Source organism: Leptonychotes weddellii, chromosome 1, assembly GCF_054177405.1.
Source record: "Leptonychotes weddellii isolate Sample4059 chromosome 1, ASM5417740v2, whole genome shotgun sequence".
NCBI lineage: Eukaryota > Metazoa > Chordata > Mammalia > Carnivora > Phocidae > Leptonychotes > Leptonychotes weddellii.
In genome coordinates, this window is record NC_138369.1 from 143,528,700 (window position 1) to 143,547,702 (window position 19,003).

Consider the following 19,003-nt stretch of genomic DNA (forward strand, 5'->3'; position numbering starts at 1 on the left):
AATGAGGCTGTGTGCAATTAAGAATTTTAATTAAAATAGTAAATTATAACTGGGGAGGCACTGACATGACCTAATCATGGGAAGACTGGTTAAAAATTTTATATAAATCAGAAAACATAACCTGTGATTGTTTTAAAAATTAATATGCAAAAAGCTACTGAGAGAAGTGCAAAGTAGTACTTTTTCTTTGATATATGTTCACAAACCATTTCTGATGTTCCTTCCTTGTGCTGCTATATATCTCCTCACAACTAAGTTTTTACACTGACCCATTAATTTGCTATAACATGAAGGAGTTTACAGCAAAAGCACATTTCTCTTTAAGTTTTGCTATGTTCAGACACTTGGGATACACAGGAATTTGAGTTAATATAAATTATTGGAATGATAACCTTAAAACAATGACTTTAAATGTTGGCTAGATTGCTTACTATTAGATTTCAGAGATTACCCACTCACCTTTACTCCAAGCTTCTTAGAAGCTATAGAGACAATGTTTTTTTTTTTTAGATTTAAAAGATTTTTTTTTTTAATTTTGTTATGTTGGGTTCACCATACATCATTAGTTTTTGATGTAGTGATCCATGATTCATTGTTTTCGTATAACACCCAGTGCTCCATGCAGTACGTACCCTCCTTAATACCCATCACTGGGCTAACCCATCCCCTCACCCCCCTCCCCTTTAAAACCCTCAGTTTGTTTCTCAGAGTCCATAGTCTCTCATGGTTTGTCTCTCCCTCCGATTTCACCCCCTTCATTTTTCCCTTCCTTCTCCTAATGCTATTCCTTATGTTCCACAAATAAGTACAACCATATAATTGACTTTCTCTGCTTAACTTATTTCACTTAGCATAATCTCCTCCAGTCCCATCCATGTTGATTTAAAAGTTGGGTATTCATCCTTTTTGATGGCTGAGTAATATTCCATTGTAGATATGGACCACATCTTCTTTATCCATTCATCTACTGAAGGGCATTTTGGCTCTTTCCACAGTTTGGCTATTGCGGACATTGCTGCTATGAACATTGGGGTGCATATGGCCCTTCTTTTCACTACATCTGTGTCTTTGGGGTAAATACCCAGGAGTGCAAGCAATTGCTGAGTCACAGGGTGGCTCTATTTTTAATTTTTTGAGGCACTTCCACAGTTTTCCAAAGTGGGTGTACCAACTTGCATTCCCACCAACAGTGTAAGAGGGTTCCCTTTTCTCCACAACCTCTCCAACATTTGTTGTTCCTTGCCTTGTCAATTTTTGCCATTCTAACTGGTGTAAAGTGGTATCTCAATGTGGTTTTGATTTGAATTTCCCTGATGGCTAATGATGATGAACATTTTTTCATGTGTCTGTTAGCCATTTGTATGTCTTCTTTGGAGAAGTGTCTGTTCATCAATGTTCTATTGAACTGAAAATGGAATGAAAAGAAACCAGGTCTGTTTCTACACAAAAGAGATCATGTTCTCAAGTAAAGAAGAGGAAAGACAAGCTTTGTTACTATGGTATGCAGGAGGATATAGAGAGATTTGAAAAGGAGGTAGTAAGACTTTTTAAGTTGACATCCTCCTTTCCTTTGAATGCTTCCATTACTTTAATATTTTACCTAGCTATAGTTAAGAGTGGGCAATAAAGAGCTGACAGAGGCAGTGGGGAATTCAGAAGACCTGGATTCTTAAATAATAGAGGATAAGGTAGGCATAGTTCTTATCCAGCTTGGATAGGAAACAGCTATATATGTTCAGGCAGTCACAACTTCTTAGTCTTATTTTTCTCTTGAATAACATGAGGATAGGATTAGACATTCTTTTCTGAAAGATCTAAGTTCTCAAGCTTACTCTGGCTAGATATCAAGTTTATTATATGAATTTTATTGACAGTAATTTACATTTATTAAGTGCTTATTGTAATTTGTTCAAAATATGTTGCTATTATATAAATCTTCTTTGTTAATTCTTCAATTATCATCAGCAAACATTTACTGTAGGAGTGACACTGAAATAGGCCAAAGAAAAAAAGATTTTTTTTTTGCTTCCTAATAAACACCATAAAGTAAAAGAAATCAACATTTTACAATTTAAAAATATTTACATTTTTATCATATACTCGAGACATGTTCAAGTGAATTGAACAAAGGCTTAAAAGCTATATGAGAACACATACCATGCTCGCTCATGTTTCCTCTCAGCCTAAATGCTCTGTGTTTTTTCCAATCTCAACCTACATAGGCAAGGTTCAATATTGTCTTCAATGAAGTTCTTCCTTGCCACAACAATCATCAGTACTCTTTTTACCCTACAAAATCCCTATTAAGTATGGCGCCATTTGACAGTTATTTATACGTACAGTTGGCCTTGAACAACATAGGGGTTAGGGACACTGATGCCTACCCCCAGCAAATGCAGATGAAAATCTTTATATAACTTTTGATTCCCCAAAAGCTTAACTACTAATAGCTTACTGTTGACCAGAAAGAAGCCTTACTGATAATATAGTCAAATTATATATGTTTTGTCTATTATATGTATTATATACTGTATTCTTACAACGAAGTGAAAGAAAATATTACTAAGATCATAAAAGAAAAATACATTTATGGTACTATATTATATTTATCAAAAAAATCTGCATATAAGCAGACCCACATAGTTCAAACCCGTGTTGAGGAGTAACTGTACTTAAAAAACAAAACAAAACAAAAAAAACACACACAAAACATTAAACTTTTGAGATAATCATAGATTCATATGCAGGTGTAAGAAATAATACCGAGAGATCCCATGTACCCTCTGCTCATGTTCCCTCAATGTTAATGTCTTATAGAACTATAGTATATTAACCAGGATGTTGATAATGATAACAGTCAAGACACTGAACAGTTTTATCACAATACCTCATTTTGCTCCCATTCCCATTTCCTCCTCCTAACCTTGGATCACTAATCTGTTTTCCATTTTTATGATTTTGTCATGTTAAAATTTTTGAAATTCTGCCATCTCAAGAATGTTATAGGAATGAAATCATACGGTATATAAGCTTTGGGGATTGACTTTTTTCACTCAGCATAATTCTCTATCTGCAGGGTCTGCTGTGTTTTCACTCCTTCATTTCATTTCATACCATCAGGTGGTATATGTATCTCCTTTTTGTTTGTTTTGGTAGAGGTCTGTCAATTTTATTGATATTTTCAAAGAAACAGCTCTTTGTTTCATGGATTTTCTTTATTGTTTTTCTGTTTGCAATTTCATTACTTCTAACCTTTATTAATTCCATCTGCTTGTTTTAAATTATTTTGCTTTTTTTCCTCTGGATTCTTGAGGAGGGAGCTTAGATTAGATTGAGACTTTTTCAACTCTTTTCAAATGTGTACAGTTAGTGCTATAAATCTTCAAAGAACTACTTCAGCTGTGTCCCACAAATTTTGATACATTGTATTTTAATGTTAATTCAGTTCAACATATTTTTATTTCCCTTCAAATCTTTTTTGACCCATGGATTAATTAGAAGTGCTGTGTAGTTTGGAGATTTTCCTGTTATCTTTCTGGTATTGATTTCTAGTTTGACTCCATTTTGATCTGAGTATATGCTTGGCATGCTTTCATTGCTTTTAAATTTGTTGTTTTTATGGGCCAGGATATGTTCTATCATGGTTTCTTATGGCCACTTGAAAGCATGTGTATTCTGCTGTTGTCTGTTGACATGTCCTATAAATATTGATTAAATTCTGCTGGTTGATGGGATTGTAGAAATTCTGTACCTTTGATTTTCTATCTAGTAGTTTTATAAAATTACTGAGAATACAGTGCTGAAATTACCAACTATAACTGCAGGTTTTTCTATTTCTCCTTATAGTTCTATCAAGTTTTGCTTCATATATTTTGAGGCTCTGTTGTTGGGCACATACACCTTTAGGTTGTTATGTCTTCTTGGTGGATTGATCCTGTCATCATTATGTAACATCCCTCTTTGTCTCCAGTAGTTTTTTGCTCTGAAGTCCATTTTATCTGATATTAATACAACCATTCCTGCTTTTTTAATGTTTTTACATTGTATACATTTTACCATCCTTTTATTTTCAACCTATGTTGATGAAACTGAAGTTTCTTGTAAATAACATATTGTTGGATTAGTTTTGTTTTGTTTTTGAAATCCACTCTACCAGTGTCTTTTAATTGATGTATTTAAATCACTTACATGTAAGGTAATTATTGATGTTAGGGCTTAAGTTTGCCATTATTTTTTTGTTTCCTGTTTTTCTTTTCTTACCGTCTTGTGGGTTATTTGACCATTTTTTAGGATTACATCTTGACTTATTTATAGTGCATTCGAATTTATCTCTTTCTCTCTCTTTAGCTTTCTTAGTGGTTGCACTTGGTATTACAATATGTATAGTCTACTGGTATTGATATTTTCCCTACTTTCACATAGGTCCCTTTACCCTCTACACTTTTAAAATTTAATTGTATTTCCTCTACACGTTAAACTCCACAAGAGATGGTATTAATAATTTTTGATTCAAGCACCAAGTATGATTTAAGAAATTAATGAGAAATAGGATGGACTTATTATTTACCCTCCTCTTTACTCATTCTGATGTTCTTTCCTTTCTGAAGTTCCAAGCTTCTATTATCATTTCCTTTATGTTTACAGATCTTCCTTTTAGCCCTTTTTATTTTTAAAGATTTTATTTATTTATTTGATAGAGAGACAGACAGCAAGAGAGGGAACACAAGCAGGGGGAGTGGGAGAGGGAGAAGCAAGCTTCCCGCTGAGCGGGGAGCCCGATGTGGGACTCGATCCCAGGACCCTGGGATCAGGGCCTGAGCCAAAGGCAGATGCTTAACGACTGAGCCACCCAGGTGCTCCTCTTTTAGCCATTCTTTAATGGTAGCTTTGGTAGCAACAGATTCTTATACTTTTCCTGTATGAGACTCGTCTTTATTTCCCTTCTTCCTAAAGGACACTTTTGCTGGATATAGGATTCAAGATTCTTGTTTTCTGTTGTTTTCTTTTAGGTTTTTTTCTTCCAGTACTTAAATAATGTGCCACTTCCTTCTGGCCTCCATGGTCTCAGATGAGAAATTCGATGTCATTTGAATTTGTGTTCCCACATGTGTTCTTTTTCTCTGGTTCTTTCAAGATTTTTTGTCTTTAGTTTTCTGTTTAGTTATGTGACTTGGAATGGACTTCTTTGGGTTTATACTATTTGGGATTCACTTAGCTTCTTGAATTTGTAAATTTATGTATTTCATCTCATTTCTTTTAATAACCACCCCCCCATCTCTCTTCTCTCCTCCTGAGATTCTAGTAAGAACTTTAACTCTTTTATTATTGTCCCACAGGTCACTGAGACTCTGTCTTTTTTTAAATCTTTTCCCTAGTCTTATCTCCTCTCTGCTGTTCAGATTAGGTAATGTCTTTTGATCTGTCTTCAAATTCACTGGTTCAATCCTCTGTCATCTTTAATTTATTAGTGATTATATCCAGCAAGATTTTCAGTTATTGTATTTTTCAGTTTTATAATTTCCATCCTTTATTATAACATTTTTTTGCTAAGATTTCCTAGGTTCTCGTTTAAAGAGAATTCAATTTTGTTGCTGAAGCACTGTTATGATGGTTGCTTTAAAATCTTTGTCAGACAATTCTCAAATCTGAATCATCTTAAAGTTGTCCTTTGTTGACTGTCTTTCTCTTTCATGTTGTGATTGTCCTAGTTCTTTGTATACCTAGGTATTTTGGATATTATGAGACTCTGGATTTAATCTTTTTTTTTTTTTTTTTTTTTTTTTTTTTAGCAGGAAGACCCCCTGTGTAATGTGAGGACTGAGTGAACGTGTATTGAGTGTATATGTTTAGCTTCCCATTCAGCCCTGCTAACAACATCCCACCAAAATCGGACACTGACACTCTGTCTCAATGCAGATGAGTGGTGTAGAAGTTCAGTTCCTCCCTGGTCCCACTGACATTTCCCAAGAAAGTGGGGCACCAACTCATTCTGCTTTTTGCCTCTGAGTAGAGTGTAAGATCAGCTTCCTGTTGGGCCCTACTGACACCAGGGAAGGAGAAAGCAGAGGGCTGACTCACATTGCTTTGTTGCTACAGGGTGGAGAGCAGGAGATCCATGTTGGGCCCCTCTGGCACCAGCTGGGGAGAGGGGAGAAAAAGAGAGTGCCAACTAGCCCCAGGGGTGGCAACTCAGCTCCCCATGAGGAGAGTACAGGTGATACCTAGTATTGACCAGTTCCACCTCAGGTTACCCTAAGTCTCACTGATGCTGGGCAGAGGTAGAGGCTTAGCTTGCTGCTGGATCACATTGACACTATCCTGGCAGAGGAACCACAACACTACCTGCCTGGTGGGGAATGGGAGACCAGCTGCATGCTCAGTACTGCTGATACTACCCCAGCAAGGAAATCTGGTTTATGCTATCTGCCATGTTGGAACACACTACTTGCTTCCAAGGGGTGGTATGGGACCATTGGAGCTTGACTAGAGTAGGTGGATACTGCCAAAAAGGCTTTCTGTTATTATATCTTCCTTTTCCTGATCCTTTGGATAGAGGAAACAAGCTTTTCTCGAAGCTTTTCCCTCTCTACCTACTGGCTGTTCCAGGTTGGTGATTTCTGCAGTACCCCATCTAGGATATATGGGAGGCAATAAGAAAAGTCACTGCCATATCATTCCTCAAGTACCAAGGTCTCGAGATAGTCTATTTTCTTCTACCTTTTAGAGTCTTCCTCTGCTTGTTTGTTGTGTTATATCCAGGGTGTTTTAGTTGTAAGTAGGAAGATTTGCAAGGAATACTACTACTATTTCTTGGCAGAACTAGAAGTCCCTCTGTTTTAAGGAATTTTAAACAAATTAATCTGTACTCTCCATTAGCTCACAATGTCTGACATGTCTTGGTATCTTGGTATGTGCCTTACATAATTCTTCTCACATAATGGGCCCCCAGTAAATGTCTGGTGAATGCTCCTTGCATGAAGACATATGCATCCCCTAAAATGGTCTGTTTGTAGTCTCAAGCATACAAAGGGTGCCTAGGTCAGCTATAAGAGTTGAAGGATATCCTCAGACGGTAAAGGAGAAAGGCAGCAGCTCATCTGCGTGGATGGCATTACTTTTCTGATCTCTGATAGAACATACATATGGATTGGTCATTGCCTTCCAAGCTAAAAGACAAAGTTTTGAACCCCTAAGTGTGGATTCTTAAGTGACTGTATTCAGCTTAGATTTGCCAAAGCCATCTTAGGTCCTCACCTCCTTGAACTTGAAGCATCTAACTCCAGCAGGGCTAAGCCAAAGTGTTTTTAACTGAGATTATGTTGCCAGCACTATGGCATCCAGTTCCTCTCAAAAATTCCCTTAAGGTTGGATGATATCATATATGGGAGAAAATTTAAGACCTAAATCTTTGCCAAATATTTCTCTAATTTCATAATTGATATTGTGGACTCCTTACTCTAAGATATTACCTAGAACCTGTCTATTCACTCTATTAGCAGTCTAAGAACTAATGGATTTCAAATTAGACTTCATGGACAACTGGCATCCTGTAGCATTACTATATATTAAAATAATGTATTACAAATCATATTATTTCAACTGATATGATTGGAGACAGTTATTAGTACAAAAAGAATAAAACAAGACACTCATTTTCCTCTATTAAGTCAGAATTTTTAGTCTTAGGTATTTAATACTTAAGATTGTTAAGGCAATGTTGGGAGGGAAGTCTTCAGGAATTTGATTCATTTTTAATCTCTTAGTCTTGGAACACAGAAACTCTGAGAGACCAATACAAAAAAGCATTCAAGTGATTTCACGGGTGTCTCTGAGGAATGAATTCATTATATGCCATAAAGAAAGAGCAAATCATTGGCCATATTTTTATAAATTAGAATCATGACCTGAAAGTTAATTCTATTTCTCATGTAATTCTATTATAATCACACTTGTTCAGCCAATACATATAAGGCTTGATATATAGAGTGAGCATTTGCTTATTTCTCAATCCAGCTGGCAAGGCAAAAATATAGTTGGTTTTTAAGCAAGTGCAGGCCTGTAAGTCGGCAGTTCCTAATGTGTAGTCACAATGCCACCTAGTGGCTACACAGGGATTATCGTTTAAAGATCGTGTTCATAAAGGAGCAAATCCAGAATTTCCTGTTACCAACAGATTTGCACTTACTTGGAAACCTTATTGATTCCAAAAGCCACTTGTTGGTTCAGAGATGCAATGATTTTGTCTTTCTTCTTAATCTGCATTTGGTTTTCTTGCCACCGAAAAGTCACTGTTTTCAACTGTCTTTTGAAATCCTGATCAATGAAAAATATTACTTCATAGTAAATTCTGTTCAAGTCACCATATATTAAAAGAAAAAAAAATGGGTTCTTCAAAAAAAAAAAAAGAAACTACCATTAAATTGAACATTTCAACTACTTCTTACTGGCTTCAGACAGAATGGCAAAAGTACTTACTTCACATTGATAGTGCAATTTATAAAGCTGCCGCTGCCGAGCAAGCTTTTCCTTCTCAGTTTCTCCATATTCTGCAGTTACTTTACTGGTTGAGCCCTAATGAGCAAATGGAATATGCATGCCTTATTTTCCTCTAAAAAAACACTAATTCTTTAGTTAAAGGGGATTTAAAGTTGCCATCTAACTCCTACTCATGCTTTATGTCTCAATGCAAACATCACTTCTCCGATTAGTGCAGATAAACCCACCTCTCCCCAATTACAGCAATCACTAAACAATCCCACAGTTACTTGTCTACAGCTACTACTACTGGATAACATTACGTGCATGCTTACCATATTTTTAAGCTTTTTTTGGTAAGGCCTTTATTGTCGTAAAAACCGTATGAGGTAGGCACTTATTATTCCCATTTTAGAGATGATAAAACTGAGTTAAGTAACTTATCAAGGTTACATAGAAAGTGGAGAAGCCAGAATTCTAACTCAGGCAGCCTGAAGTGCCCAAACACTTAATTATTACTCAGTACCACCTTAGCTTAATATTCAACTTCTCCACTGGATTGTAAACACTATGATCACAGGGACCATGTCTTAGCATAGCTCTTGACAAAAAGCAAGTGCTGAATGTTTTTTGAATAAATGAGGGCATAAACATTTTCCAAAATGTGTGTCATATTTTTATTGTATTTTGGAGCTCTCATAACTATTGAATGAAAACCAAAGGCCCCATATTTAAACTTTAGTCTGAAATCCAAAGCTGAGACTATGTCATTTCAGTTAAAATATAAGTATTCTATTATTATAATTGGAAAGGGAAAAGGAGATATGACAATTATCAGCCAGGGAATCATTTTTACTAAATGTACCCTTAGACAATCAATATTCCTACATACTATGGAATAGGTTATCATTAAATTACCTTTTCATGAAATTATCATTAAATTACCTTAGTATAGAATTCTCATTTAAATCAAGTGATTTAAAAAAAAAAAAGTCATATGCTTTGTCTGATTTAGTGTTCTACTGAGCACTTAAATCACTTTCACATATAGGTACATCATTCCCAAAGTGACCACTACTAGGAAAGGAACCAAAGGAAAACAAAACAAAACACTGTTGTACATTAATATTTTTGTAGACATGTCATGTCTACAACCAGTTTAATTTTTTAAAAATGAACGTACCTTTGTTTTATAAAACTCTTTTTCTCAAAATTAAATCAATGGGATTAAGCCAAGTCTTTTTTTCCCTTGTGGTATTTGAAAATCTTTCACAAGGAACACATTTGTGATCAACACTGCCTAATAATTAAAGCCAGGAAATAGTCTGAGGGCTAAAGAGAAAAATTTCAGCTCCTAAGGTTCTTTTTCCCCTCTACCAATCCTGTCCCTCCCTCTTCCTGTTTTTATTTGCTCCTCACAAATACAGCACAGACCACTAGGCTAACATGCTGTTCATAGAGTCATGGCAAAAACAAAGGTTAACAACTGTTTCTGGAAGAACGAAGGCAGGGCTGTACCCTGTCCGATCAGGCTTACCTGTTCTATCATGTCCAGAATATGCAATTCATCCAGGCTATAGAACTTGTCTTCAGTTGCAGAATCCTCTTGAATATCACTTGCATCATCTTTCATAAATCCACTGACTGGGTGTTGATTTGCTTGCTCTTTCTTCAACTGCTCTTCCTTTCCTATCATAGTTGGGCTACAGTGGTGACATAATCAGTGTAATTTTTTATAATGGTTGAGTGTTTTTCATCTAAGTCATTGCTTCCCAAGTTAATACTGTACTGGTCTCATGAAATGTTCAGCATCAGAAGGGTTCATGGCCAAAGAAAGTTTAAACAGTGCTCATATTATGTATTTCTCTTGACAATTCACAATGAATTTATTTAGCATATATGAAATAGCACTCATTCGAGGTACTATTCTGTTCATCCTAATGTTTTCAAAAATTATGAGACCATGGAGTTTATTTTTCAAATTATAATAATTAACACCAGTTACTTTTAGGGAAATACTACTTTGGGAAATATTGATAAACATCACATCTGCTATATTATTTTATCATCTCAGCATTCTTGACAAGTAGGTTGGTTTAATCAATTTCATTGCTTAGGTCCAGTGTACATTTAGATAGAGGGCTGCAAACAGCAACATAAAGTAGATTTAAAAATGGAGGTTTCTTTCGTAATAGGACTTAAAAAAAAGAAACTGCAGTGATAACATGGATTTTAGTAACTAGAAAACTACTAAAAAAAGAATGAGAATACTGTAAGTGCAATGACAATTAAATCATTTCTATACCTATGTCTAAAAATTTAAATGCATGCTACTATCCTTTCAAATTGGCCTACTACTTATAAATTTCCTTCTTAATCTCATTAAATGGTAACAATAAATAGTACTTTTACTTGTAACATGACATAAATGACTTGATTAGTGAATAGAAAGAAAATACATAACTCTAGGATGCATTATTACTTCTTTTAGGCACTGAAACCTAGAAAACAATGGCATCTAATGCTTGCAGAGTAACTTGTAAAACACTATAAAATAGTCATTAGGTATCACTAAGGTATTCTAGAATGACTCAAACATTTTGGAAAGTTCAATGAAATCAATTGCTTGTGTAGACCACTGGTTCCCAAACCCAATTAATTTTTCAAATTATCTGGAGTTTTTTTTAAATTATTATTTTTGCAGGTACCCCAACAACTCTAAGTATACAGAAGAATTTGTATTTTTGAAAAGCTCCAGAAGATTATTCCTAAATTTTTAAAGTTTAATAATAGCATTGTGATAATATAGGAAAATGCTATCAGTAAGAGATGCAAACTGAAGCATGTAGAGGTAAAATTACATGAAATTTAGGATTGAAAACACTTCAACAAGGAAGAAAATGTTAAGGGAAGAATGAAGCAAACGTGGAAAAACACTGTAATTACTGAATCAGGATGCCAGTTACATATATTAATGTAGATGCATATTATTCTCTTTACTTTTATGCATATTTGAAAATTCTCATATGAAAACAAAGGTCCCTGGGTAATCTGATGATCATCCAGGTTTGGGTCTACACTGTAGGTAAAATAAGTTTCACTCTTCAGTAAATTATTTTTATGGCACCTAGACCTGGCTTGAAAAAAGCCAAAATCAAAAAACTATTGCTCTAGTATTGTTTTGCTCAACTTGCTGACTTGACAGAGAACATGAAAACCCATCGTGGATGATGAACCATTTACTTACCAAGTAGATCACGTGAGAAAATATCAACTACAAGTGATGACTTTAAAGTTAAAATATGTTCTTGCTACCATTTTAAAGATATCTTAATAATTTATGTCCTCACAGTGAGTTCTCTAAAGTTACTGATTTTCAATTAACAAACTTTTTGGTGGGTATATCTTAATAATTTATGTCCTCACAGTGAGTTCTCTAAAGTTACCGATTTTCAATTAACAAACTTTTTGGTGGGTATAATGAATCTCTTCATTGTCTCCCCTACTTCCATCCTCTACTACATTGTCATCAATCACATAGTTGTACAAATAACAGTGAGCTTCAGACATTAAAAGGCTGCCAGTAAAGGTTCAAAATTCATAGTTAACAATTGGGATTAAAAACAACAACAAGCTGTGGGTTAAACAAACCAAATCAAAATAAACTCTTCCATAAAAGAGGTCATTAGGACAAACAATGATCTGTTCTTTAAGGTTAAATCTTACCTAAATTAGATTTGGCTAACCACAACCTAGACTATATTTTAAAAGATTTTATGCTGGATCCAAATTAGTCTTTGAATAAAAAAGCAATTAGTACTGTGTGACTCTTGAGTAGCCTTATATAAAAACAGTGAGAGATTCTATTCTCCCAAAGTAAATGATAATTTACTTTTTATCACTCTGTTAAAAAGTGACAAGTTATTAAGACAAGGGATTGTACCTTCTTCTTTTAGAACACTTTTCAAGGCAAGGCTGTGTCATACCGGCAAAGCACACTTTGAAAATAGTAAGAAAAACTGAAAAATTAAACCAATACTTACACTTGTTCTTCTTTTGATTCCTTATTCTGAAAAACAGCATCAAGAATTAGTAATCTATATCAACTTGTCTGTACAGCATAGTAATATCAACTTGTTCGTACAGCATAGATTTAGATCAGTGTTTCTCAAACTTTTTTGACCACAATCAAAATAAGAAATATATTTTATGTCATGATGGAAATGCACTTATATATAGATCTTTTTACTAAGTATAAAACTGAAATTTAAGTTCCACTAAATAAACTTTACCCATAGTATGTGTTATATGGACTGCATGTTTGTGCCTCTCCCAAATTCATATGCTGAAACCCTAATTCCCCAATGTGATGGTAATTGGAGGTAGGGCCACTGGAAAGTAATTAGGTTTAGATGATGCTCTGCAGTCCTCATGATGGAATTAGCGCCCTTATAAGAGACCCCAGAGCTAGATCTCTTGCTCTCATGTGTGCTCTCTTTCTCTCCACCATGTAATGATAGAGCAAAATGCCATCTGCAAACTAAGAGGGCCCTCACCAGACACCTAATCTGCTGGCACCTTGATCTTGGACTTCCCAGCCTCTAAAACTGTGAAAAATAAATAAATGTTTGTTGCTTAAACCACCCAGTCCATGGTAGTTTGTTATAGCTGCCTGAACTAAGACACTATGTGATGAATTCTGAAGCTTTTTTTATTCCTACTAATTCTATTTATTTTATAAAATGGTAGTTGTGACCCACTAAATTGATTTTGTAATCTACCACTGAGTCATAAGACAACTTAAAAATTATTGATTCAGGGGCGCCTGAGTGGCTCAGTCGTTGGGCGTCTGCCTTCGGCTCGGGTCATGACCCCGGGGTCCTGGGATCGAGTCCCATATCGGGCTCCCTCCTCGGGGGGAAGCCTGCTTCTCCCTCTCCCACTCCCGCTGCTTGTGTTCCTGCTCTCGCTGTCTCTGTCTCTGTCAAATAAATAAATAAATAAATAAAATCTTTAAAAAAAAAAAAAAAATTATTGATTCAGATATTGGAAATAAGTACTGGGGCCGAGTTTGCACCTACTGATAATCTTGGGACAGAGTATGTGTAATTCTCCTTTATGGAATACTACTAACTACAAGAGTTCTTGAAAATCTACACATAAGGTAAAAGCAAACTGATATATTAAGAAATCTTATAGAAAAAGTGTCAGGGAGATCACAGTTAGAAGGAAAGGTTAAAAAACCCTAAATTTTAAGTTCATTAAAGTAAAACTATAAAGGCAACATACTACATACAGGTAGTATCAATGACAACACATACTAATTAAGAGTATTAATTACTTTTATACATTACCCTTCATTAAGAGTATTAATTACTTTTATATAAATTAGAGTATTAACTTCTACTACCACCTCTTATTTACAAGAAACTTCAGGGTCTTCTTCCCCAGATTCCATGACGTACTTACAAATTTGTTTTGTTTATTTCTATATACTAAATGGATTTTTGCATTTCAATGTCTGATCAATGTCCAGTGCCAATCTGATTCTATGATTTAGAATTATCAACTCCTACCTTGGTTCCAGTTTACCTGAATAACTGACTGGAAAGACATCTGGTTGTTAATAATGAATACCTAGTATAGGTGAATAGTTTCTGAAACTTTTAGCTCTTCTTATAACAACTTCTTGTCAACACACGCATCAGCCTGTTCTACATGCATCTCAGCAACTTCCCTTCTGTAGAGAGCACACCCAATTTGAGGGGCTAGATTTATTTCCTGCCATGTTTCTTTTTTTCCCAAAGGCTTCATCACAAAGCCTTCTATTCTTCTGCCATCTGCTTTATCTCCCTTTTCTATTCTTAACCCTTAATTCCCCTGGGTGGGAAGTGGGAGTAGGAAGGAGGATCTAATTAACTCCCAAAAGAGTTATTTATAATTTGGACATATTAGAAGCTGAATACAAAATCCTAAATGAAGAAAGAGTAACTACAAAGTCTCTTTATCTACTAGTTACAAGTTATCACTACTGTTCCCTCTATTTGCTATACAAATTTTACTTTTTCATCATATTCTTCCAGAGTCCCTGATAGATCTTTGTAGGACTTGAACTTAATGTTAGGTAGAGATATTGCAGAACAAACCATTAAGAGGACACAACTTCATTCATAGGGACTTTGTTCTTATTCTGTACAACACAAGCTTATTTCTGTATGCTAGAATTTTTCATGAGGAAACTCCTGATTAGAGAATGTGATTGACTTAGCTTTTTACAACTGGTTGCTTATATTATAACCAGACAATTCTTTGTACCTACAATAACAAAGTATAATAGGATTATTGTATGTGAAATAGTCATATGCAAAAATTTCAGCATTTTTAGGTCCTATACTTTGAAATTCAGATAAAAAAGATATAAGATCTCTCTTCTAATGTCCAAATCTTATCTTGATAAAATTATCCTCAAAGTATCTCAACTTCTTCTAATAAAATAAATTGGAAAAAAAACTTAGGTTGTAAAAAATAACAAAAAAACTATGACATTTAATAAGACATTTTCAATATTACTAGCATGTGAAGTTTTGAGCTGTGTTTACATTTATTTCCAATTGTGTTAATTCCCTGTTTAATTTCAATTTGACATAAAAGTGGGACTTTCCACTGAACTAAAATTGAGAATCTGAGTAACCATATTTTAACTTTTTGGAAGAAAACTATATACCTTTTTGGAAGAGATAAACTATACCCCTTTGGTCTGGCAACTGTGTATTTACTTGGCCAGTTTTATGTAGTATTAGACCTGGGATTTACTAATGTTTGGCAAAAATTTAAAAATGTCAGCTAAAATAATGGACCAGGTTGTGTTTTGTCATACAAGAATTGCCTAAAAGTAAGTCTTCTTATTTATCTTTTAAAAACATAACTTAATTTTCAAAATAACTTTTAAATGAAATGGTAAGTTATAATAAATGATGGTTATGATAAATATGAAAATGATATTGATATTTTATTCATCAGAGCATAAATAACCTTTATTTTACCCTTCACCTAAGTGTTCTGTAACTTTCCCTTCGTTGTGTTAAATTTCATTTATGATTAAAATTTGTGTATACTTCCAAAAGACTAGATAACATGGGCTTACCTGATTGTAGTTGGGCAAATACTCTGAGTTTATAATATGATCTACAGAGTACATCTAGATTTTAAGTGTATGTTTCAGGCCAGAAAATTAAACTTTTTTTTTTCCCCACCATAAAGTTTGCAAAGCATAATGGTTAGCTCTATGCTTGATAAAAACAAAAAACAAAAAAAACAAAACTCTTGAGTCCAAATCCATAGGAATCTACAAACATCAAGAGTGAACCAAAATGTAAATGAACTTTGGGTGATTATGATATGTCAATGTAGGTTAACCAATTGTAACAAATGTACCACTCTGCTGGGGGATGTTGATAAGGGAGGAAGCTATTCATGTGTGGGGGCCAGAGATATATGGAAAATCTCTGTACCTTCCCTTCAATTTTGCTCTGAACAACAACAAAATTGCTCCAGAAATACAGTCATAGTTAAATAAAAAATTAAGTCAAAAACAAAACAAGACTCAACTTTCCTTTGTAATTTTCCAAGCAATTAAGAGACTTTTTGCTAAAACTGTTATAGATAGTAACAAGAAGTTGTTTATTTTGTAACTGGCAAAACAAAGAAAAGGAATGAATGAAGCTTCTTGATTTGTACCATTTTTGTACACTACTGCATTGGTGAGAGCCTTGGACACAAAGAAGAAAATCAAGATTTCTTAAGGTTTTGAAAAATGCTTCTGAATATATCACTAGAAATATGATGAGAAGCTGTTTTTCAAACACTGAGTAGGCATTTTTTAAATGAGAGTGGTATGCAGAAATTAATGAAATTTCCAAATACTTCAAAGTTTCTCATTTGTATATTTAAATGTATAATTGTGATTTAGGGAAGTGAAGTAGGACACACTGCAAGTTTAAATCATTCAGGATCTAATATATATAGACTTCTCTACAGCCACATATTCAATAATGATTGTAAGTCATTTATGTTATATGTCTACTTGAATTAATTTTAAGTTCTAACAGTAAATCCATGTATTAAATCTAAGTGTTCATAATGACATCCCTCTATTATAATGCTAATGCAGTCACTTACCTTTTTATTCTTAGTCTTTTTCTTTTTCTTTGGTTTACTCTTAACCTGACAAGAAATAAATCAATTAATATGCAATTCAAACTGCACAATAAGTTATTTTGCAAAATATATTTCCTCTAACCACGGAAATCTTTTATCTTCTAATATTATACATCACATTTTCTTCCTAGATTCTATAGAAAATTATTTTCATTTTTTTTTTTTAAAGATTTTATTTATTTATTTGAGAGAGAGAATGAGAGAGAACACATGAGAGGGGATAGGGTCAGAGGGCAAAGCAGACTCCCTGCCGAGCAGGGAGCCCGATGCGGGACTCGATCCAGGGACTCCAGGATCATGACCTGAGCCGAAGGCAGTCGCTTAACCAACTGAGCCACCCAGGCGCCCAGAAAATTATTTTCATTTTCACTTTGATTTTAATCTCAGTCTTCTGCTCTTGAAAAAATCACTGATCTATAAAGGAATAACATATCAATGAATAGGCTATAGAAAAAAACCTCACAGATCCTCATTTGCATATGTGCATGCATGAGCAACAAAGGAGGAAGGGACTTTAAAAAAATCAACATATTCAAGTCCATAAGAGGAAAAATTAAGTCTGGGAATAACTTAGTGACCATATAGTAACTGTTAAAGAAATACAGAGATTCCATCCTGCATGATTTTAATTCTACTCCTGGGCAAATGGCATTGAAATATCCCTGTTTTCTTCTTTCTCTCTTCTGTTCCCCATTATGCTTTCTTCTACTTTCTATTAACTTCCCATCACTCAGGATGAAGAAACATGTTCAGAAATCTAGCATAGTGCCTGGCACATAACAACTGTTCAGTAAATGCTGGCAAAATAAACGGTTAAGGCAGGAAAGATTTTGGAAGAAGTACTAGGGAAAGAACCATTGCAATTCAAGCTCTGTGTAAACACTATGATAAACTAAGATCATCTGAGATGCTGTAAGGACAGCACACGCAACAAACTAAAGGCCCTGATTAAGTTCTAATTTGAATATTAATGAGAACTTATACTTCCTGGAGATCTTTAATAGATTCTGTTGAAGATTCACTGGGTATCGATGCTCCATCTTTATTCATTTCTGCTAACTGTATTTCAGGGTTTGATTTCACATTTATATTGTACTCCATGAGGGGTGGACTTAGTTCTTCTTCCTCATTCTGTAACTCTTCTATTTCAATACCTAAATGTTAAAAACAAAACACTCAAAATCGGGATGGCATACAGTTTTAGCCTCAATTATAAACAAATCCTATTATAAACAAATCCCTCCTCCCCGCCCCCCCCACCATAAAACACCATCCCAGAAACAGAAATAGAAGACATCTTACTCTGTTCCATCACTAGATGAAAATGAAATGCCCATTTATCAATGACCAAATAGGTACAGATATTAGCCTAGAACCAATCAGTACAAACCCAAATGTTGATACTTTACTGTTATCTTAAGTAGACTCTAAATATCAGTAAATACTGTTATCTTAAGTGACTCTAAATATTAGATATTCAGAACTTAAGTCGACTCTAAATACTAAGTTTTTGAGGATCCTGACATTGACCCTATTAATACTAAAACTAGTATAATTTTAGGATAATGAACATTTTTTATTTCTAACTTAAACATTTTTATTGTTTAAGTATAGTTTTACTCCAAACAAAACCCATGGTGTTGTTTTCTTATGTATAATTTTACTTGCACAATATGAATTGCATTAAAAAAAAATCCACAAGAGCACAAAAATGGAAATTAAAAAAATCAGCAATTCACCACCTGGCAAAAAGAGTATATAGTTTAACAATGCACAGTTAACCAGATCAAAGCTACATAAGCTAAAGAGTAGCATATACGAGCAGGTAAAGCAAGCAGGCAGACATTTCTGCCTGTTGAAGTATCCAATGTGTTAAAAAAAGTTAACAAACTACGGGTAAATCCTGGAGCACATGCACTAAGACCAAAGCAGAGTAAAAAGGCTCATACTACATTCAGCTGACCAGTAGTAATTTGACCACATGATTTTCCAAGCTTATAACAAACAATTACAGTTTATCATACAGTTTATCTGACCAAGTAAAACGCCTGTAAGTATCCCCTAGCTGTCCCAAGTTGAAAGGTCATCTAGGCATTTTGTTTTTAAACATACTTACGTTGACTGCCCGTTATTGACTGTAGAGCAATTCCTATGATACATAAAGAAAAAATTTAAGATGTACAATTGCAAATGCAACCAAAAAATATCTGACTGGGACTAAGAAAAGCCAGAAGATTTTTACGCTGCACCAATTAATTTTATTATTTTTTTTGCACCAATTAATTTTATAACTGTAAAAACAACTAGCTTC

At 34.4% G+C, this 19,003-nt stretch overlaps 1 protein-coding gene across 18 annotated transcripts in view; it reads right to left on the reverse strand.

The window, feature by feature from the left end:
- Positions 1-19,003, reverse strand: part of DZIP3 (DAZ interacting zinc finger protein 3) — a 97,568-nt gene that overhangs the window by 21,380 nt on the left and 57,185 nt on the right. For 14 of the 18 annotated variants that reach the window (XM_081797361.1, XM_081797365.1, XM_081797333.1 and 11 more), the window contains 8 exons: positions 18,809-18,841; positions 17,677-17,846; positions 16,654-16,698; positions 12,519-12,544; positions 10,013-10,178; positions 8,476-8,571; positions 8,186-8,313; positions 6,079-6,138 (listed from right to left, as the gene is read on the reverse strand). In XM_081797361.1, the coding sequence (XP_081653487.1) occupies positions 6,079-6,138; positions 8,186-8,313; positions 8,476-8,571; positions 10,013-10,178; positions 12,519-12,544; positions 16,654-16,698; positions 17,677-17,846; positions 18,809-18,841 (724 nt within the window). The remainder of the gene's footprint in view (positions 1-6,078; positions 6,139-8,185; positions 8,314-8,475; positions 8,572-10,012; positions 10,179-12,518; positions 12,545-16,653; positions 16,699-17,676; positions 17,847-18,808; positions 18,842-19,003) is intronic. The other 4 variants (XM_081797397.1, XM_081797392.1, XM_081797398.1 and 1 more) reach the window with 3 other exon arrangements.